Source organism: Myxocyprinus asiaticus, chromosome 46 (assembly GCF_019703515.2).
Source record: "Myxocyprinus asiaticus isolate MX2 ecotype Aquarium Trade chromosome 46, UBuf_Myxa_2, whole genome shotgun sequence".
In the NCBI taxonomy this organism is placed as follows: domain Eukaryota; kingdom Metazoa; phylum Chordata; class Actinopteri; order Cypriniformes; family Catostomidae; genus Myxocyprinus; species Myxocyprinus asiaticus.
The window spans coordinates 15,020,543-15,044,325 of NC_059389.1; the positions used below are offsets into that span (position 1 = coordinate 15,020,543).

The 23,783-nt window shown below is 36.4% G+C and overlaps 1 protein-coding gene across 1 annotated transcript; it reads right to left on the reverse strand.

Moving 5' to 3' along the window:
* Window positions 1–288: 288 nt before the first annotated feature.
* Window positions 289–18,712, reverse strand: acanb (aggrecan b). Its single transcript, XM_051690234.1, has 18 exons — window positions 18,567–18,712; window positions 15,821–15,900; window positions 14,228–14,611; window positions 13,738–13,912; window positions 12,270–12,397; window positions 11,878–12,171; window positions 11,410–11,706; window positions 9,400–9,583; window positions 8,861–8,988; window positions 7,989–8,282; window positions 7,525–7,620; window positions 6,093–7,442; window positions 5,575–5,688; window positions 4,651–4,809; window positions 4,490–4,572; window positions 4,245–4,389; window positions 2,942–3,124; window positions 289–2,750 (listed from the first exon to the last, which is right to left on the reverse strand). Exons 2-18 carry the CDS (start codon window positions 15,891–15,893, stop codon window positions 2,665–2,667), a joined length of 4,173 nt encoding a protein of 1,390 aa, XP_051546194.1. The 5' UTR covers window positions 15,894–15,900; window positions 18,567–18,712; the 3' UTR covers window positions 289–2,664.
* Window positions 18,713–23,783: the final 5,071 nt, after the last annotated feature.

Consider the following 23,783-nt stretch of genomic DNA (forward strand, 5'->3'; position numbering starts at 1 on the left):
TTAAAATGTTCAGGAGTTGTCATACAACTGGAAGCAGTGCGGGGAGATTTTAAAACAAGAGTACTTCATTCATAAATACACAAGATCCTACCTTCACTCCGTGGACGTACTGATGTGCCTCTGTGCTCATGAAACTCCAAGAGACAACTTAAAGTCATTAAAAATATCACTGTAAGAAACCTCTGATCACCTTCTCATGTCATTCACCCATCGCATTATAGTTAAGGTAAGCAGATTTTTTTAGCGTTAAACCGGGAAGGGGTACACCTATTTATTTACTTACACATGCACGTGAAAGTGTTTGTTTTATTTTTTATTCTGTTTACAAACATTTCAATCACATTTAAGCCTCTACAAAAAATTTAGGGTGACAAATTAATTTTAAAAAGTACAATTGTAATTTTCTTTAATGTTGAACTTGCATGTGTAATACGAGCTGTCACTGTTGGAGATTTCATGTAACTACACATTTTAACACAAATTATTAAATTGAAACCTAAAAATTAAGGAGAATTACACATATAACAGTTAAACGCTTGTATTATGAAAAAGTGCAGTGTGTCATAGCTGTCTGAATGTGATCTGAAATAAACATTCACAGCGACAGAAAAACACCTCACGAGCATTTTCACATAGTAAAGGGGTGCTGTAGACTCACCATCAACACTTGGTGAAAAATACTTTCTGTGCTCCCACACAAAACCCATTTTGATCGACTCTTCTTAGTAGCTTCAATACAAACAGGAAGTTAGATGACAAAATTCGGAAGAGTGGAGAGCTGAAAAGGGGCGGGGCTGAATAAGGTGAGGTCAGACTTTCTAATAAACTGATTATGTGTGTATGTTGGCTTATTAGTGTATACTTTTAATTTGATCAACTTCGAACTGGAATATTAAAACAGGCAACTGGAAAATTCTGTCATTGGAATATGAATGCTTAAGTAGCTTAAGTTTTAAAAGACAATTCAGGAAGAGCTTGTTTATCACATTCACAAAAATAAATAGGCAGCTTCCCTCACTACATCACTCCCATGACACTTCTTTCAGCATCCAACTCTACCTTTATTTCTATTATCTCTATCATTTCGAAACTAACTTCTATGAATTAAGTAGTCTGGGGGAAACAAGTATCACTCTCTATCCCCTCCTCTATGGACAGCAAGCCAAATCTGTTTACCTGTATCACTCTTTAAGGTTTAAGGATTATATGAACATGTAAATCAATAAATTATAGAAAAGCTAATGCATTGCACAAGGAATAAGTGCTTCTGAATCAAGCTGATCGTAAGCAGTTGTTCTCTGCAGTAGCAGGTATACATTATAATTTTATCATTACAGATACTTTAGACAGTATATCTTTCTAATTTAAAAAAATCTGTCTATTTAGGAATGTAGAAAAAGCATTTTAAAAGAAAGGGGCATTTTATCTTTCACATACTGTAGATTTTTAGTTTCACAGAGATAACTTGTTCTCTGTCGTCAAACGAGACATTTAAACTGCAACAAACCAAAAAAAAAAATTAAATGTTAAAGAATTTGAAATACTAATGTGCTACCTTAAATGCCATTGTATCCAGCTGTAGTTATTAAAGCCTTTTGTCTTGTTCTAAACTTTAGTGTTACTCTTACATGCATATCCATCTTTCGTCTATTATATACAGCATTAAAATTGTGCTCAAAAGTCTTGGGCTGCATCCCACTTCACATACAATCTGTTCTAAATAGTATTCAAGTTTAGAATTAGTGCATCCCAATTCATAGCTTGTAAAATATTATAACAATGATGCCCAAATGTTGAACTATTTCCATTAGACTTTCTTAGTATGCATCTGTGCATGCTTTTTAAGCTAATATTGCTGCCCTCTTTTTTCAGGTGTATACAAATGACCAGGAATGCAAAGCGGAAGCTACCTCAACAGTTTTTAAATGTGTGAACCAACAAGTATAGTAATGATAGATTTTAAAGTAATGAATGTATCTATAGATCCTAGCACTTACATGCAAATTAAAACAATATGTGGCAAAGGAATCTGTGGTAACAGACGTATTTTTTATGACGTACTGTAGTTTGTCCCAATACTGGTGTAGTCCTGTCTTTCTGCATTTTCAAAAGTACTTTTCATTCACTAGGAAAGTACACACTTTTAGTGCACACTAGAAGTATGCAAATTAGGAGGCTGCTTTGGACAATTAGGTTTGTAGTGTAGTGTAGTTTGTAATGTAGGTTTGTAAAACAATGGTGGGACAATGTTAGCAGTTCACACAAGTAAACAACAGTGTCACCTTGTGGCCTGGAAGAAATTATTACAAACACTTGCACTAATGGTAAAATTTACTTAAACTCAAAGGCACTCTGTTCTATTCAGTCTGTATACTTTCGTTCTTTATAGATTAGTTTGTTTCTTATTACCCAGCAATTATGGACTAAAATATGGCAGAATAAAATCCTATTTAAATAAACCTAAATCTCTTTCTTGGTTCCCCCCAAAGACAGAGCTGCGAGTAGCACTTGTAAACCAATCAGCCAGGCGAACTACAGAAAAATGTATCATTACATAAGGTTGGTCCCTTTCAGTTTTTCTTTTGGGTAAAAAGGCTTCTGTACAGATGATCTTTATGATTTAAAGTCCTCTGGATGTTTTGAAGTGTACGCCCTTTGTCTTGTTTAGAGGACCTTTCTCCATATCCGACTATTGACTGCTTTAGGACGTGTCTTGAGGGATCTTTTCCGTAGGCTGTTGATTATTTTACCTGTTGAGGAAGGTAGTAACATTGACACAAACGCTTTTGTTGACTTTACGGTTGGGATTGACAGTTTTCAATCATTGAAATGGATAGACAAAGTGCTATATGGTTTTACGAGATATTTAATGTAATGTTAACTGCATCCAGTGTAACCTATTCTAGTATTTCCTAACCAAGTGTCTGTAGAGTTTACTTACCTCCTATGCACTCCACTCGAGGCTCCTCCCATTGACCATCTGTCATACAGCGCACAACAGACAGGTGGCGCTGCATGAATCCACTGTCACACTGGTATCGAATAATCGAGTTAACAGGGTAGCGCTCTCTGTGATTGCCTAACATCTTGGCATTCTTTACCTCAGGAGGTGATGAACATGTGACTACAGTGAGAAAGTAAAAAACAAAAAAAAAGCAAAAACATTTATCTTCCATATTTATACTCCAAGGCAATAGTACTTGATCTGCATTGACAATATCCATCGTACATCGTCCAATTTTAAATGAATATTCCGGGTTCAATACAAGTTAAGCTCAATCGACAGCATTTGTGGTATAATATTGATTAAACACAAACATTTATTTTGACTTGCCCCTCCTTTTCTTTAAAAAAAAAGCAAATGGTTCCAGTGAGAAAGCCTCATGCAGGAGTACCGTTTTTTTTTTTTTTTTGAGGCTGTGTCAGGGTAAAAAGAACCTCAACTTTTAAAACTGCATGTCGATACCAGTGTTACGTAAGTTGCTTGAAAAAAGTAATCCACAACAAATGACTAATTACTTCTCTAAAATTGTAATCAGATCACTTTGCTGATTAATTAATGGAAAAAGTCATCACATTACTAATTAATTGACTTTAAAGTAACTTTCTAAAACACTTTTGAAAGTAGAGTTTTTTTTTCACTCAACGAATTCAAAATAATGTCTATATTTCCTTTTTCATTGTCCACGTATTTCTCCCTTACATAGCTGTTGAACATAACTCATTTTTTAAATGTCTTCTACATAAATAATATTATTATGTGTAACCCAAGTAAAGTACTTAAAAGTAATTTACTTAACTGAAAGTCAGTAACTGTAATCTGATACAAGAATATTAAGTGTAATGCATTACACTACTTATTGAGTTAAAAGTAAGTTGTACCGAACACTGCTCGACACACCTGCATTCTGTTCTGTTTGTTGCGCTGTGTCTAGCTTTTTAGTGCCAGAACGCTTATGTAAACACCCCCAAAAAACACATTCAATCAGGGTCAGGTGAACCTGAAAGCAGCCAAATTATACAGGGCTTCCAAGACTGATTAGTGAGTGGGTTGTTGACTTGTCGATTTTAAAAATATACAGTTTTCCACATCCCTAGTTATAACGAAGTAGCTTGACCTAGCTGCACTATAATTTTTATAAATTAATGTAATGACTGTAATGTCATTAAATAACTGACTATGAAATACAGCAAACTGGGTGGGACTGACTTGGCGCTAAAGTTAATGTCTATCATCTTCTTACCAGGTCCACTCTTGCAAGTGAAAGGAAGATGGTAATTGCAGGGTACGTCATTCCATTGGCCATCCTCATGCCATATCATCACAACACAGTCTTCTGCTGTGCTGAAGTAATTATCTGGCTGGTTGGGTCTCCAGTTTTCATATTCCTGCAGAGAATATAACACTGCTTGAAATGATCATTGCAAAATGTCTTGGATCACATTCGTCAATCAATTTGGAAAGAATCTTGGAGGACTTATTTCTCACCAAAGGGCTTCCGTCTGTCCAACGAAACTCATTCTGCACAGACATGTCATTGAGTCCAATCCACTGATAGTCGTGAGCCTGAGCTAGGTGATTTACAAATTTGTGAGCATTTACTATTAGATCAACAGGCATATCCTCATTAGAGATGGGATTCTACTCACCTCTGACAAACTCTTGTTCTTGCTGGGAAGATATGCTAACCAGGTGAGAGTTTAGCTCCTGACAGTGCTGCTCAGCACTGGTCCAGGTCTCACGCTCTTCAAAATGAATGTAACAGCTGCCCATGAACTCTATCCATCCCTCAGCACATCCCTGCACCGCTGACAATGCAGAGGAGACAATGAGTACTTCAATCTTCAGTATGAGCTTTTAAGGAGAGGCTAATCATGAAAGGCTAGCTAAACTTACTCAGGTCTGTAGAAAGTAGCAAGTTACAAAGCTAAAGGAAATAGAGACAGGTGGTTGAACCTTAAAAACAGAATTTCATATTCTTTTGCAAAGAGTGGATATTACAAAGACTCTTCATTATACTGACAAGACTAGCATAGCTAGTATATGTTGTGTTTTGGAGGCTAGTGACCAGCATGGGATGCTTGTGTGCTGGTGTCTTCACCAGGCTGCGTAAAAAAAAAAAAAACAATAAATAAATATATATATATATATATATATATACACTATATATATATTTAAATAAACTTTTACTTCCTCTACTGCTTTAGTGTTATACTACTCTAGTCAGGGAAATTTGGTATGTAGCATTACATGTATTCTGTTCTCCCTTCGATAATTATAAGTTGCTTTGCATGAAAGGATCTGCTAAATGATTAAATGTAAACGCTGGTCAAAGCAGGTCTTTTCAGCAGGGTATCTATATCTATTTATTTCACATGCTTGACGGAAGAATTCACGTTTTATGTTATGGTGAATTCTTGATGTAAGATTAGACAATTGTGAGCTGCATGAGAGGAGCATTTGTGCACATGTACAAACATCAAAATCAGTTTCCACTTACAACAGCTAAACAAAGTGTAGTTTATGGTCAATTATTTTTAATATGCTGTAAATACTTTAAAATTTTCTCTTACGCATTGAGCAGTTCTCCCCGCTGAATCCTGATGGACACTTACAGATCGCAATGCCATCTTGTACAGAGCATGAGCCATCACCACAGGGGTTTTGATCACAAGCGTTAACGGAAGCTGCCAACGATAAACATATTCATGACACCTTTTCTAAATGCTAAAGGTATCGTTCACCCAAAAATGAAAATTCTGTCATCATTTACTCGACCTCATGTCGATCCAACCCTTTATGACATTCCTTCTTCTGTGGAATTCAAAAGGAGATGTTAGGCAGAGTGACTGCCTCAGTCACCATTCACTTTTATTGAGAAAAAATATGCAATGAACATGAACTGTGACTCAGACTGTCATTCTGCCTTACATCTCTTTATGTGTTCAATGGAAGAAAGAAAGGTTTTGGAACAACATGAGAGTTAGTTAATGATGACAGAATATAACATTTTGGGTGAACTATGCCTTTAATAATATGTAGGTAGATGTTTAATAAAAAGACTGTATTATAGATTTGTTAAGCTTTTTACCATAAGTAGCAAATGGCTCCTCCATAGCCTGTGGTGTTTGTAGAGAAACTGAAGGTGAAGTTGTGAATGCTGAGGTGGTTTGTAATGTTGTGTTTAATGGTGACTGATCAGTGACATCAAACGTCTCTGTTGTGGCATTAAGTTGCTCATCTCTTTCTTGGAGGAGATCATCAGTCTCATTGCCACTCAAGTAATCCTCATATAAAGTACTATTAGGAAGAGAGATGGAAAGGTCCTCATGATCTTGACTACTGCCATCTGCACTGATCTCCACTGATCCACGACCCTCTTCTATTCCAGTTGTAGGCCTAGAGGTTAAGTCAATGACCTCATCATTTGATAGAATTATGATCTCTCCACTGCTTCTTTCAATGTGGCCAGATGTTCCAGAACCAGAAGTACCTGAACCAGATGTTCCAGAACCAGAGCCAACGCCACTGAAATCACTGAAGCTAAACGGGGAAACACCAGACAATTCCTGTTCTCCAGATGTTCTTTCAGTCAGATCGATCATTTCTGTATCTATAAATGACAGCCCAGAGAAGCCTGACCCACTCGATTCACCCCCACTGTAGAATCCACTTGATCCCGAACCACTAAGTCCACTGCCGAGTCCTGACGGAAGGCCACTAGCTCCACTTATTTCTTGATGGAGTCCAGAAGCCTCCCCTGATTCTTCTCCAGATCCAATTCCAGAAAAAATAATAACACCACTGCCACTACCACTTCCTTCTCTTGCCTCCTGAGCACTGCCTGAGGCAGAAGTCTGCCAGCTGAGTGTATCTGCACCTTCTAGGAACCACACAAGATAACCTGATCCTTCGCCACTTTGGCCAGAACCAGATTTGTCCCCACTGGGTCCCCCACTCCCAGATATGCCCCCAATGGGTCTCCCACTCCCAGATATGTCCCCACTGGGTGTCCCACTCCCAGATATGTCCCCACTGGGTCTCCCGCTCCCAGATATGTCCCCACTTGGACTGCCGCTTCCAGATATGTCCCCACTTGGACTGCCGCTTCCAGATATGTCCCCACTTGGACTGCCGCTTCCAGATATGTCCCCACTTGGACTGCCGCTTCCAGATATGTCCCCACTTGGACTGCCGCTTCCAGATATGTCCCCACTTGGACTGCCGCTTCCAGATATGTCCCCACTTGGGCTGCCGCTTCCAGATATGTCCCCACTTGGGCTGCCGCTTCCAGATATGTCCCCACTTGGACTGCCGCTTCCAGATATGTCCCCACTTGGCCTGCCACTCCAAGACCCATCCCCGGAACTGAAATCAGGAAAGCCTGATGCTGAGCCTGATCCAGATATGTCCACTGACATGGGAGGGACGATTGGACGAGCTGTAACACACAATTAAAAGTCAGCACCCCTAAATATGACAATAATAGAACAAAGACTGGAGATATCGAAAGCATCTTATACCAGGTCTCAGCAGCTCTGTTATATCCATTTTGTTAAGATCCATTCCAATTCCTGTAGCGTTCAACACATCCTCATCAAGCAGCATAGACAGATTTGCTGAAAAAATAATTAAGAAAATGCGATATCAATACTCACTCTTGCCTTAAAGGTATAATTTAAGATACTCAAGAATGAAAATACTGTCATCATTTACTCACCTTTATGTTGTTCTAAACCCAGTGTTTGTCAAAATGTTAGTCTCAGTCGTTATTCATTTTCATTACATCTTTTTTCATATAATGAAAGTGAATAGTGACTGAGGCTAACATTCTTCATAACATCGCCTTTTATGCTCCATGAAAGAAAGCAAGTTGAATGGGTTTGGAACATGAGGGTGAGCAAATGATGACGGAATTAATTCATTTAATATTTGGGTGAACAACAGTCTCTCTTTAAATAGCAAACACTTATATAAGATGTGGTACCTTTAAAGCAATAGGCATCATATCTGGAGTATGGGTTTGGGAAGCCTGTTTGGTTTGGGTTGGCATAAATAGTGTGCACTCCGGTCCTGTTTCCACCACAACCGAAGTGTGGATTGCGGACAGGAAAGCGGACACTGAGATCAGACAGCCAGCCAGGACTGCACTTGTGAAAACCCTGATTCCAGGCAGCGTAAAGTTCTCCAGTTGAGGCAAGAGTAGCACCTAGTTTTCTGCAATGGGCAACAGCTTCATAGTAAGTGAAGCCTGCCAGTGAAGTCTTGTGTAAAATCTCCCCTGAGAGATAGAGCCAGAAATGTATTACATTTATAGAATTTATAGAGATTATATTTTATGAAATGTATCAAGTGCATTGTTACTCTCATTAACAAAAACTAAAATGAAAACTACAGAAAACATATTTGTTGACAGAAATAAAAATAAGCATTACTAACATAATTGGAAAAATGTAAACTAAAATAAAATAAATGTTCATGGCTACAAAATAGTAATATACAGTATATTCAAATAATATATAATGTCCATATAATTTATACATATATATAATATATACTGTATATTATACTGGTACAACACTCTTTAATATTAAATATGAAAATGACCCTATATAGCGAAAACACCGCCCTATGAAATTAAACAATGTTAAACATATTTAAATGATATCAGTTAAAGCATTAACTTTGGCCACCCTAAAATACTTAACTAAAAATAAAATGAAATAAATAAATATACTGAAAAAATCAAACTAAACTGAAACTAGAAACACTGATGAAATAAAACAAAAAGTTATAGAGTGAAAAATAAAACTAAATTAAATTGAAAGGACAGTATATTCAAATATGTACTGTACTCACCCTTTAATTGCTCCATGTAACAGTATACATCATACTGCTCGTGTGCAGGCCTAACATTGTAGGAGCGTACACCTGGAGCGTTCTCCTGATCTCCAGAGCACTTATTTCGAGGATACACAATTGGATACCTAACCACAATGCATACAGTAATTTCACATAAGGTGTTATTCAAATAGTTCACCCAAAAATTGACATTCTCTCATCATTTACTCACCCTCATGTTGTTCCAAACCCACATGACTTTCTTTATTCCGGGTAACACAAGAATAGATGCTAAGCAGAATAACATACTCAATCACCTCAATTGACTTTCTTTGTATGGCAAAATTATGCAATGAAAGTGATTGGTGACTGAGACTAACATACGGCCAAACATCTGTGTTCCACTGAAATAAGAAAGTACACAGGTTTGGAACTGAATTTTGGGTGAACTATCCCTTTAAAATGCCATTTCTGAGCCAATATTCTAATGAATTCAACAGAAATGACTGAGTCAAGAAACACATAGGGAAGCATTTGTAAACAAAACATATGCTAACCTCACAGTTTGGTCCTGTAGCCAGCCTGCACTGCACTGATGAAGTCCAGCCTCATAAGCAGCCTGAAGGAGTTCAGGGGTGGCTATGACTGCACCCAGCCTCTGACAAGCTATTTGTGCTTCTTCAAAGGTGTAAGCATAGCGCCTGGATTCAGCACGATAGTGGAACACTACTCCTTTAGTTTCTAGGTGAGAAAAAGTCACAAAGCAGAGTTAACTTTGCTGTAATTGGTAGCCCTGCAGAGGGCAGTGGAGTGTCACTTCACTGCCTTGGTCATGGTCACCACTTAAAAAGATAGTTAACACAAAAATGTCAAAATCTGTCATTTATGTTGCTCCAAACTTGTACGACTTTCTTAGTGGAACACAATAGGAGATGTAAGGCAGCATAACAGTCTCAATCACCATTCACTTTTATTGTATGGAAAAAAGATGCAATAAAAGTAGGTATGTCCTTAAATATCGATTATTGATCAGCACGCTATTTTATAGATATATTTTTGAGGCATCGACATATTAAAATTAGCTGCCATTTACATTAGAAGCCCAATTTGTGTGCTTTCCAATATACCCAGTTGGCCTCTGTTTGATGTCGGCATGAAATTAAAATTCACCATATCTATTTTCTAAATGCATGTTATTGATCTTATTGTGAACAATTCATCCATGCATATGTTTTATTTTTATTTTTTTGACCTTGTAATCTTTAATCAACATTTCATAATTCGATCTTCCGGTGACTTCTTTCTGGTGACATATACAGGAATTCCCCAATTATTTATTCCGCTTAAACCCCACCCCTTTCTTATAAATACCACAACCTTGCGTAGAGTTGAACGAAGTGTCAATCGCATGTTGGTGAAGATAGCAAGGTGTATTTTTGTCTGTTTTCCTTCAAAACTATCGTTCCTTAACCCAAACTTCCTTGGTTACAGGTAAGCTGTCTTGAATTTACATTGAATTTACACGAATGAGGAGTAATAACGGCGAATTTGCGGTTGTGTTCGAGACATTTCACGCCTGAATTGAGGCCTGGCCTGAGGTGATCACTAATGAATACAACGCTTCGGATGCCCCTGGAGTATATTTATATTTTTTAATGCAGTTATCTTGGAATGAACAGCATGAGCAAGTGTTTTTTTCCCTTTTTATTCAGTGTATTGTGATTCAAAACGTTAAAACATGGTTATCTTTTACTCATTAGTTTTTCAATGGCTACAGCCTCTTCATAAGCAAAGACCGCGATGTGCTCGTGCATATATGTTGTTATTTTGATCATAAATGTGTTGAGATCGCTGCTCAGTTTCACTGATAACTGGCTCTGACTCTACCAGCACAGTGGTAGGGGTGTGTGTCCACTGCAAACTTACATTCACATCTGCCTCTGTTCCACTATGCAACAACACCCATATTTTCACAATCCAATCAACAACCAATGGATAAACTCAAATCCCCGGCCTATATTTTTTCCATGTTCGATTTGGAATTTTAGAACGCACCATGTTGTTCACCAAACACGTCCGGTGTGCGACCCCCTTTAATTTACCCTGCCGCTTACACTTTACCAAAATTGTCAAGAGAAATAAGTCTGAAAAGACAAATATGATTGTGCAACGAGCAGCCCATTATGAAAAAAAAATCCCAATATGAAGTATATCGATAATTATCGGGAAAATCTTCTGATTATTGATGCATGAAAAAGGCATCGATCCCAAGCCTAAATAAAAGTGAATGATGACTTAGGCTAACACTCTGCCTAGCATCTCCTTTTATGTTCCCCAGAAGAAAGAAAATCATACATGTTTGGAACAACATGACGGTGAATGAATGATGACAGAATTTTCCTTTTTTGGGTTAACTATCCCACTATATATGGGTAGAAGTCAACCTACCATTGCAAATGTCTTTGACTTAATTTTACCCAATACAGAATGCTTTGTTGAGAACAATATAAATAAAACATCAACTTGGAACAAACATGGCATGACCACAACAAAATTCACCCTCTTACCAGAGGTGACATTGTCCTTGGGAATCTCATATCCCAGATAAGGTTGAGCAGTGGCGAAACCGATGACTTCGTCTTCTATCTCAGTTATGTTGGGAGGTAGAGATAGGAGGCTTTCCACACTGGTAGTGTTAAGGGGCTCTTCTGTCACTAATACCCCAAGGAGCTCCCCCTCTGTGATCACCTCTTTAGTATAGTCTAAAGAGCTTGAGGTAACTGTTGCCACACTGAGTCTGGAATCTGTGGTAGTGTATATTTCAGGGAATGGCGAGGGAGTTGTTAAAACCTTGTCTTCATGTTCTGCAAAATAATAAAGTGTTAAATTGTATTACTGAGGTTATTAATGATTTTATGTTACACTTAATGATGTGAGAAGATGATTAATATGGTATGGGTTAATGATTTTAAGTGCATACACAACAAAGTAAAAAATGCAATAAACACACAACAATGAACATTCACTGTGCTTACCTCGATAACAGATTGCATCATAGCGGGAGTCCGGGTAGGGGTAACCAGTCTGATTCGGGAACAGGTAAACAGTTCGAACTCCCAAAAGCCCCCCACCACACTGGGGTCGAGCTATGTTAATGGGATACCGTACGCTCCTGTCAGCTAGCCAGCCTGCATTGCACATATCCATGCCAGCCTTCCATGCCAGGTACAATTGCCCTGTGGTGGCCAGTTGGGCACCAAGGTTTGCACACTGCTTGTCAGCCCCAGCAAAAGTGAACTTCTCCACAGATACGGAGTAGAACACTTTCCCTGGGTGATGAGGAGAATCCACAAAGTAAAAACACTGGAAAACACACAAACTCTGACTAAATGGATACACCATAGTATGGAAACACTGGCCGTGGTACCTGACATTTTCTCTGCAAAGCAGTACACATCATAAGTCTCATTGACATCTCGGACTCCATATGTTCGTACCCCAGGGAAATTTTCTTTGTCTCCGTAGCAAGGCTCCCTTGGCTCATGAATAGGATACCTTAAGAAAATTGAATACATTTTGATCATAGTTATTAACTGATTACATTTTCAAAGACCCCATGAAATCTAATTTGTAGTTTTGTGGCTTTAGTTAGTCTTTATTAGCTTTGAAGACATCTTTGTGCTAGTTTATCCTTAAAAAGTTGACAAAATAAACTATTAGCAGATATGTGCATTTAAAATGTACTTTCTAAAATGTGTCTTTCTCTTAGGAAAGTGGTTCAAAAATAATGATGTCTTATCTTGCACTTTTCAGATTTTTGTCCAATCAAATGCTCTCTAGAATGGGAATGTCCCTCCTCTTAAAGGGATAGTTCACCCAAAAATGAAAATTCTCTTATCATTCACTCACTCTCATGCCATCCAAATATGTATGACTTTCTTTATTCTGCAGAACACAAACAAAGATTTTTAGAAGAATATTTCAGCTCTGTAGGTGCATACAATGAAAGTGAATGGTGATTAGAACTTTTAAGCTCTATAAAGCACAGACAGTCAGCATAAAAGTAATCCATACAACACCAGTGGTTAAATTAATGTCTTCTAAAGCGTTATGATCGCTTTGAGTTAGAAACAGATCAATATTTAAGTCCCTTTTACTATACTGTAATTGTTTACTTCTGGTCACTTTCCAATGCGCGTTCATGAGAGGACCGAGTTCACACAAACTCTTGCATGATGTAAGCGAGTTTGCATGTTCACGCGAGATCTGAAGCGATACAACCAGAAGTGCAGCTTGGTTTATTTACAACAGAGTGCTGTTCACAAGCTTCATTGGTTTTGCTTTCATTTGAACATGCAAACGCGCTTACGTCATGCAACAGGCTACTTGAAATAGATCCTCTCATGCTTTGGAGCCCGAAAAAGTAAAGACTTAAATATTGATCTGTTTATCACCCAAAGTGATCGTATCGCTTTAGAAGACATAAATGTAACCACTTATGGATTACTTTTAAGCTGACTGTCTGTGCTTTTTGGAGCTTAATGTTCTGGTCACCATTGACTTGCATTGTATAGACCTACAGAGCTGAGATTTTCTTCTAAAAATCTTTGTTTGTGTTCTGCAGAAGAAAGAAAGTCATACACATCTGGGATGGCATGAGGGTGAGTAAATGATGAAAGAATTTTCCTTTTTGAGTGAACTAACCCTTTAAGACCACCTGGTACTGTCAAACAAGTAGCAAATCATGGTTCTTGGGTGTGGCATGGCTAAAGACTATGATTTCACGGGGTCTTTAAAAGGCAACAAAAAACAATTACTTACATTGCACCATAAAAAATGACATGCTGAATTGAGATTTTTGTTTTATGTATTAGGCTTCAGCATTTTCACATTACCTCACAGTTTGGTCTGAGAGCCAGCCAGCATCACACTGATGGAATCCATCATCATAAGCAGCTTGTAGCTGTGCAGGGGTTGCAATTACAGCACTGTTCTGGATACAGGCTGCCTTTGCTGTCTCAAATGTTAAGGTATATCGGGTAGAAATTGCTCGGTAGTGGAACACAATACCTGTACAGATTTGATCAGTTAATTTAAAGGAATAATTCACCTAAACATAAAACTTTCAAGCTTCAAAAAAAAAAAAAAAAAAAAAGCTCCATAAAAATATAATAAAAGTATGTGTGCTATATTCCATATGATAGCTTGTGCAAGGAACAGACTGAAATTTAAATAGATATTTACTGAAAATCTTGATATCCACCCATTTTACACTAATTTTAAAGCTTTAACTCCTTTAACTATCACTGTCAGTCATTTCTGTGTTATATAAGTCATCTCATAGAAAATAAAACTAGTTGACTAAACAGCTTGAGAAGGCATTACCTTGAACTTGCATTTCCACTGAATCATAGTTATCTTCAATTCCTTGCATGACCTCACACCTGTAGGTGCCAGAGTCACTGGAACGGAGTTCTGAGATCTCAATGGTAGCATCAGTTGGCACCATGGGATAATTAACCATATGGACCCGGTCCAGGTAGTCTGTATGAACCTGTACTAGGCCCCCGGTGGCAACCAGAATAAGGGTTATTCTGCCCTTGTAAATGTAGCTCCATTTAATGCGGTGGGACAGAGGGGCGATGGTTGGGGCACCAGGGTCATGGACAGTGTTGTCCTGAAAGTAGCAGGTAATAACCATGCTCCCACCCAGCAGGGGGCGCAGTGGCTGTTCAGTTGGAATGCTTACACTAAGGGTGCTGTCCTGATCTGTAAAACAGAGGTAAAAAAAATTATTATTATATTCTATTTACAAAAGAAACACATTTCAACATGAACAATAGAAATGTTGCATACCCATTGTATATAACATTTACATATAGTCAGTAATAAAGACTTTATTTTGAACTTCTCTTTTACAGAAGAGTGCATTCTATGTTTCAATGTCAGAGTTGTCTGAGTTATACTGACACGTAGTGGTGTGGATGCTGCATCATGTAAATGCAATAGTTTTTAGTTATTGATGCCATTTGGGTTATTCAGAGTTAGCCATGATTAATATATTCCATAAGTGAAATTGTTCGATTAAAGGGACGTAGGCTTTATTCACAGAAGTGCCATATTTAAATTTTTACATGAATAAAAGCGTGGCTGTGAGGGTAGACGGGGTGTGTTCCATTCAGTAGTGATCATCCAAATGCCCTATTCCCTTCAAAGACTGTATCATACTCTGTGAGAGCTTTGGAGGGCCGAAAGGTGTGGGGCTAAAAAACATTCAAAACTTTTAAAATAATTTTTACTGGAAATTCTGTTTGAAACTATCCTACAATATGACTATCATGCTTGTTATCACTTAGAACTTAGTTTCAAAGTGTTCAAAGTGCCCTCCGAAGGCATAATTTATGCCGTTTGGAAAGCACGGTACATTCACTTCAATGGCATGCACTATATAAAGTTGCGTAAATGTCCTAAATCACATCCAATTTTCCACAACTTATGTTTTCTGGAGTTTTTTGTCTATTGAAATTTGTTGAAAAGATGTTTTTTCAATGTTTCGTCAGCAGAACGATCCAAAACAATTTAACCTTATAACCATTGAAAAGACAGTTTATCCCTCTTGCCTCGTTGTCATACCTGTAAAGAATTAAAGATGGCGCTACTATGAAAAAGGTTCATTACTGAGATAATTTAAGTAGTATTTGGCTGGTCATGTGATCTCAACATGGCAGCCCCCTGTGGCGGTCCAGCTCCATGTAAAATAAAGTTGCTTATACTGTATAATGCTACTGATATGAGTCTTCATCTCATGTGAGTGCACTTAATTTTAAACAGTTTTCACAAGTACTATTCATTTCTTTAAAGCTAAAACTTTTCAATGAAGAAAACATTACTGAGTGCACAATTAATGCATTTGATTAAAAGGCATTGCTGGAATGTATTAAAACAATAAGCTCAGGGGAGAAAAACACTTTCACCTACCAGCCATGTCTCCAAAAAGCATTGTGGCGGAAATTACATGGAAAAACGCACACAGCAGAAACAAAGAGCCCATGTTTCACCTAAAGGAAGACACAGGGTGGTCATTTTACATTAATGTACAGTTATGTATATGCGTTCGTGTACTGTATATTTAACTAAAGTGAAGCATTGATCTAAAGCCACAACAACATCCAATGCTAGGTTCAAACATCAGTGACAAACTGCAATTCTTTTTAGCCATTCTGAAGGTAATTTCTCTGTTTCCTAGGCTTTTAAACAAACCTGACTGAGCTACTGTACTCTGGGTGGAAATTTGGAATTGAATGAAAACACGACGTCATTAATTCACTCTCCCATTTAAAAATTCACACGTACACTCCCTTTCTCCCTCAAAAGAAGAAAAGCTCACTGTTTGTGGCACAGGAAGTGTTCCTGGACTTGGTAAGTTGAATTTTAAACAATTCAGATAGTGGAATATGCTTGGGAAAAAACTGATAACATTTTACGGTGTGTTTTTAAAAAGCTAACATTCAGTTTGATAATGAACACAGTGATGATTCACTACTTTGCTTAAATTTTTCTTTTTGGCCATTGCTCAGGTTTTTCTGAATCAAGCTGTTTTAAATGCACTGAGCGAATGTAGGAGACCTCCATCCTGGCACAGCCCTGAAGTAGCTTTTTATCTCACACTTCTAATTCTATGAAAGCCTTACTTACTGCTGTTTTACTGGTTATATGCCAATTGAATCAAACTTAACAACCAAAGACAACACTTTCTAAGCACACAAATAAGGTTTAAATTGTAGCCCCAAACCCTAAAAAACAAAACAAAAAAACAGGTCCAGTATATCGCTATTTTTTAAATTATATTTACTCTATTTCATTTATATGCATTTTTTTCAGAAGCGCCACAGACAGGATGTTTTCACATGCACAAATAGGTCGAAGGAAGAGACACGCCACATTCAACATCTACTTGAAAGACGGAAATATGTCAACTCGGCTGTCTGAGATGAGTCATGGACTAGAATCAAAGGAATTGTTCATTTAGAAATGAATTGCTCACTATCATCTTCCAAATCCATACACTGTTATTTTTGACAAAGATTTGTAATGTAGCACAGTAGTTCATAGTGACCACATCTGTAAAAAAAAAAAAAAAAAAAAATCACCATAAAAGTATAATAAAATTAGCCCATTTGACTTTGAATCTGGACCCAGACGTGGGCTATAAGTGAATATCGACTTAAATTTTGGTCTGTTTCTCACACAAATCTATCATATGGCTTCAGAAGACTTGGAATATATTACACAAGTCACATGGGGTGCTTTTTTGGTGCATTCGTAGTATTAACAACTTAAATTTTAAAATGTATTATTGATGAGACACTAACTCACTTTTCACCCTTTATAAATACTTTAAGCTTTAATGAAAATGAAAGCATGGTTTTAAAAGATAGATTACGACTAGTCTTGGATTAAAAGTGATTTCATAAGTACTGTACATAACTTGAGTTCCCTTAACACTGATAGCCAAAAGTTGTCAAGTAAGATGTGAGAACAGCTTTATGTATATGATTATTTTTATAAAACACACACACACACACACACACACACACACAATGTTCACAGGCAGTATGTAAAGCAAAACCCTAATTAGCAAAAATTAATTTCCTAACTGCCTAACTCCAATCTGTCTCATAAAGGCCAACTGTGTCATATCACAGTCCTGCCCTGGACTCCCACTCTTTAAGATGACCGGTCACACATGCCTTTTTTAAATGCTGTTTAAAAAATGTCTACAGTTATATTCTGGTCTTGTGAAGCAGGGGTGGAGAGAAGGCTCTCACAGTATCGCCATTCAGCCAGAGTATGTTCTCTGCCCATCAGGAATAGGCCAATAAGCAAAGTTCTGTTCCTACTGTGGTCTGTGCACATGGACGCAGGCCTGCATTAAAGCCAATGTAAACACTGCTGTATTCCACAGGAGGCCCTGACTCACTAGAGCCCCAAGAGAGTCACAAGACCAGAACACTGTCCACATTCACACACATAGTGTGTCAGGTAAGCAAGCCCTCTACTAATATTAATACGTGCATACTTGTTGAGTACATACTACTCACTGTGAAGACATGCATTTGGCCATAGACCTTCATTATTATGCACACTTGCATTGTTTTTGGAAAGATAGTTTAACAACATTACCTTGCCCACTAGTCTTATCAGTAGAATTTTTCAAGATGAAAAATTTGACATCATGGCTATTCAATAAAATGGCATCAAAATTGTTTGGTTGGATACAAGCATCAGTTGACAAATTATTAAACTGCAAAGCCCATGTTGAATTGAAAGGAAGGTACAAACACCAATTATTTCAATGTGCCTACTCAAACACCCAAATTACCCAAACTTCAAACTATAATTGCTTTCCTGTTGATGATGTCTTAAATCCAAAAACAATAATAAAAATTATATAATGAATGTCATCATTATTATTCTTATCATTAAAATTTGTGAATGATAAGAATAATAATGAATAAAAGAAAGTTATATAGGTTTTACTCAGAAATTGAACTGATAAATTAACACATCTTAATACACAAAATAATAAATACATTAGCAAAAACAATACATCATTAACAAAATATGACATTTAATAGAATTTGAGAAGTAGCCAATCACATAAACATTAAAATAGTAATTCTGCATAATCCATCTAAATAATCCAAAATAACATAAATCTTACCAAACTAGTATTGTCCCTTCTTGCTCTTCTTAGTTGTTGTTGTTTTTTTTTTGTGTTTTTTTTGCAAGGTCCTTGTGTCTTGCATTAATTTGTCAGTTGGGAAATTACAAAATCCCTGGGTTTTTGGACTGCTTGCATTCCCTGTGTGTGTCAGGGGCAGAAAGGGATCTTATTCAAATTGGGCACAAGTTTGGCAAAGTGAGTGAGAGAGAGTCAGAGAAGGGCAGAGAGAGGAAGAGAGGGGAGAGGTCTACATTTTCAAATGACAACTTTACCCATAATGCAATTTCCATCCCAGTATTTCAAATAACATGAATCATTTTCTACTAAGGGCATTAGCCCTTATAAATTAAGTGGAAATAGTATCTGAAAGAATTTGTATCATGTTGCTAGACTATATAGAAAAGGATTCAAGAGAGCTCATAGGGGTCAATGCTTTTTTGCTTGTGTTTGTCGTTGTCTCCAAGGCATTACAACTATAAAAAGTGGTATAGAAAGAATTTCCAATCATAAAACAGATAATATGACAAATGATTAGATGGCAAACAAGATAACAAAATTGCAAGAAATTGTACAAATTGGCTCATACAAAAACGAACGACTTTTACTCCCATAGAGAAAAATAAATGGTCAGTCTACAACGAACAATGTTATTAAAATGTTTCCTACATTTAACCCCTAACCCAAACCTAAACATAAACTTAAACCCATTACTGAAACCCTAAAACTATAAGTAACCAAATGTTTCCTTTCTTGTCTGTACTGTATCAATTTTGAAATTTGATTGGTTGGTCTCTATATGGGAATAAAAGTTGTACCTTTTTGTACAAGCCAAGTCGTATGATATCTTATGATTTCGCCATCTCGTACAAATTATAATGAGTTGTCATGAGACTATGTTGGAACCTACATCAATCTATTCTTAACCGTTCCTGGTCTTGCAGGTCATTTTGACATGTTTTTAAAATGGTTCTAAATGGGTTAAAGGAATATTTCAGGTTCAATACAAGTTAAGCTCAATCGACAGCATTTGTGGCATAATGTTGATTACCACAAAAAATTATTTCGACTTGTCCTTCCTTTTCTTTAAAAAAAAAAAGGTTTGAAAAATCGAGGTTTCTGTGAGGCACTTACAATGGAAGTAAATGGGGCCAATATTTGAAGGGTTTAAAGGCAGAAATGTGAAGCTTATAATTTTATAAAAGCACTTGCATTACTTCTGTTAAAACTCATGTGTTATTTGAGCTGTAAAGCTGTTTAAAAAGTCATTTTTACAGTCATTTTAGGGTTTTAGGGTTTGTTGTAAAATTGGCTATAACTTTACACAGAAAATGTAAGAGATTATATCACACTAAAATCATGTTAACACCCATATTGTGGCTATACTTTGAAATAGTGAGTATTTTAACATTTAGGGATTGGCTCCATTCACTTCCATAGTTAAGTGTCTCACTGTAACTTTTTTAAGAATTTTGACTTGCCCCTGCTTTTAATATTTTTGGTAATCAGTATTATGCCACAAATGCTGTCGATTGAGCTTAACTTGTATTGAACCTGGAATATTCCTTTAAGTTGAAGATGTTCCTCGTTCTTGAGTATACAGTACACTGTAAAAAAAATCCTGTAGTTTAAAAATAAATAAATAAATAAATAAAAACTGGCAGCTGTGGTTGCCAGAATAATTATGTAAAAAATACAGTAAAAATGTAAACAAGTTTACAGAACAACTTGTAAATTTTACAGTTTAAAACTGTTGTAATTTACATGACCACGCTGGCACTGGAAAAACATCATAAACTTGATATTAACCTTCTGAAACTCTAAAAAACTGTTTTTTACTTTATAAGGTATTGTTAATCACCAATAGGGGCTCTTCCAGGAGCAATGACCAACAAACATGTAGAGACAGTGCTCAGTGTCACTCACACAAACACTAAACACCATCGGGGTAACACAAATTAAATTTAAATAATGCCGTAAACATTAACTAAACAACATTAAATATAAAACAGAACACCCCAATGTACAGTACGTAACTGATATTAAAAAAAAAAGAAGAGACAACTATTCCCATAAAATATAATGAAATATGATGGGTCATGCAGGGAATTGTGAGAACGCCCGATTATTGTTTTTTACTGTAATTTTAACAATAATTTGGATTAAACATATACTCTCTTGTTAAACAATGTACATTTTTACCATTAATTATACAGGAAAATCATACTTTTTACATCTAAAAAATTTAATTTTTATAAAATCTTATTGTAAAAACTGCTGTATTGTCTTTTAAAATATATTACAATTTGTTACTGTATATTTTACTCGTTAATCAATTAAAGTTTTTTCTGTAGCATTTTTACAGTATTTTACCATTAAAATTACAGACATTTTTACAGTGTAAGTGTGGGAATTTTGGGGTATTTTGGCTTATAGTTTACATATGCTAGCTAGGACAATGTCAGGCAAGGCACAGCGAACAACCATATTTTGGGAAAATGGGTTCAAGCAGCTGGCTGGTTTTATATCAGGAAGGTTAAATAAAAACTGTGTAGTGCATACATGAAAGAATCTCTCAACCAAAAACAGTATCATTCTGCTTCTGATGGAGCTGGAATTTCACACGTCAAGCTTTAAAGTGATGACTCACATACTGAAGCCGCCTTTTCCGCAGTTTTGTGAAATTGTATTGTTACAGTATGTGTGAAGACATTCCCTTTGTCAACAGTTCACATCCACAGCCAAATATAGAGTAGAAAGTCGAATATCTTGGCTATTACACCTAAACTTGATGCTGTTTATGGAAAATAAATGTAGTAAAACAATGTGCATAAATACATCACCCTTACTTAAGTTATATATGGTCAGGAAAAGTGAAATTGTATTGACTTAAACCTGTAACCCCAGTGTCTTTTGGGCACGGATTGTGTCTTACACAGGAAATGTGATTACACTTGGCTAATTATGTAAGGGACATAATTATGTCCCTTTGGCAACAGCCAAAATTTCAGACATTCAACAGATTTTCTGTAGAAGTTTCATAAAATGGTTAGAGTTTCACTTAAACTGTTTCCTGCCCACCTTTTCTGCAGACTTGTCTTCTTCAAACTGTCCTATAGGAAAGGTTTCCCACAAGTACAGTATATGGGTCATTTATAATTTATCCTAAATTCAACAATTCTACAATCCCCTGAGAAAAGCTTCAGATCGCAGTGAGCTGGTACACCATATTATAAGTTCTAACGATACATATAGTTACCTAAATTTGCCTTGTGCGCTGTATAAACCATGTGCATGAAATAGAAACTAAATTAGCTGGAACAGCTTGCAAGGGTCAAATGAAAATATATATTGTGTCTGGTTACACAAGCTCTTGCTTGTTGAATCATATACTAGCACATTGTTGCTGTGTGTACATTACAAAATCTAACATCCTTGTGAGAGACCAATTAGATTTAGCGATGTTCATGTTTAAGAAATATTTGCTTTTTTATGAAGTCAGTCAATTGCAGGTTTTGTCTGCAATGTTAAAGGTGAAAAGCTGACTCCCATAATAGTACTTAGTTTATTACTGTTGTAGTTGAGTGAAAGTGTTTTGCACAGGGTGGAAGGTGGGGTGAGTTCATTAGGGCCAAATTTTAAAGGGCCCTGGAGTCCAGTTAAGAGTTATGAACAGGTAACGTGATGCTGACATCATCTACACTGCATTATGAATGGTATTTGTGTTTAACTTATAGTTTAAATACAGTATAATGTTAAATATAATTATTTTATAATATAATTATTAAATATAATGTTTCTTTGTTGGGATTTATTTACAGGTTTATATTAGACTTTAAATCCCAGATTGTTAGTGTGGTCTCACACTGTATTTGTTGTTATAATAAGTTGTGGTATTGAAATATTTAATAAATAATCATTTAGTGAGAATGAGAGAATTTTTCTGATTCTGACAAAACAGTACTGTGTACAGCCCATGAAGATAAACTGACTTATGCTATAAGAGATATCATTGAGACAGTCATGACACAGTCTTTCATTTCTTTTTCCACAGCCGCAGCACTGCAAATCAACTGTTTGCTTAAAGGCCCCACTCTGAAAAGAAAATAAGAAGCACATACTGTATTAAACAGTGTGAACATGCTGGATTGCTTATTTTGCAGACCAGCATGTGGAAGGAATGGTTTAAACAGTAGCGTTTTCTTTGAGGTGACAAATTTCAAGCCAGTTGAAGACTGCTGATGCTATAGTTTTCTGCTATAGGATGAGGGTTATAATGGCATAATTGTTTAGTGGCCAATGTTCACAAGTTATTCAAATATGTGTTCAAACCCAAGTAATTACCTTAACTGAAAGTCGGTAACTTTAATCTGATTACAAGAATTTAAAATGTAATGCATTACACTGCTTTTTGACTACTTTGTAATTAGATTACACTCAACACTGATTGCAGGTCTGTTCTGATAGGGTTGTGTATATCGTGCATCGTTAGTGCATAGTAAAATAAATAGGCTTATCATGTTACCAGAAAATGTTCCCATAACTTTTGTTGTTGATGTCAAAGGCTGTGTGTCCAATCAGACTCTACAATATTTTTGGTCAAATTTATGTATTGGCTACTTGGTAAAAGCTAAACTAATTTGTTGACAACATGGACAGGTTGGGTGACGTGATATGAAGCAATATGATAGTTGTGGGTGAAAAATAGATCAATATTTAAGTCATTTTTACTATAAATCTCCACTTTTAATTCCACATTCTTCTTTAGTTTTTTGGTGAATGCATTCTTTGTGCATATCGCCACCTACCAGTTGGGGATGGTCAAAGGGGGAGATTTATAGAACAAAAAATTTAGAAAAAATTAGACGTTAATATTGATCGGTTTCTCACCCACGCCCATCATATCGCCTAAACCTAAATAAGTTCTATTTTTGAAGGCCTACAGATTGTATAATGGTTGATTCAAAGGCATCAACATACTGAAATATCTTTTAACAATCTAAAAAACCATAGGCCCCAATGATGTGTTTATATGCACAAGAATAATCTAATATTAATCAGAATTTGGACATATTCCAATTATGTAAACATCTTGTAAATGCATGAACCTCATCCCCATAAACTGATTACGCCAATATTCCTGTTTCTGGAAGTCTGAGTAAAACAGCTGGCATATGCCTGTACTATTTTGGATCATGTAAACACCTTGAATTTATT

Coding starts and splice junctions, on each gene's coding strand:
- acanb (XM_051690234.1), bottom strand. CDS start 15,893: ATGGGCTCTTTGTTTCTGCTGTGTGCGTTTTTCCATGTAATTTCCGCC. Junction 8,989..9,399: donor CTACAGGACCAAACTGTGAG/GTTAGCATATGT, acceptor CATTGTGGTTAG/GTATCCAATTGTGTATCCTC. Junction 4,573..4,650: donor AGAACAAGAGTTTGTCAGAG/GTGAGTAGAATC, acceptor TAAATCACCTAG/CTCAGGCTCACGACTATCAG.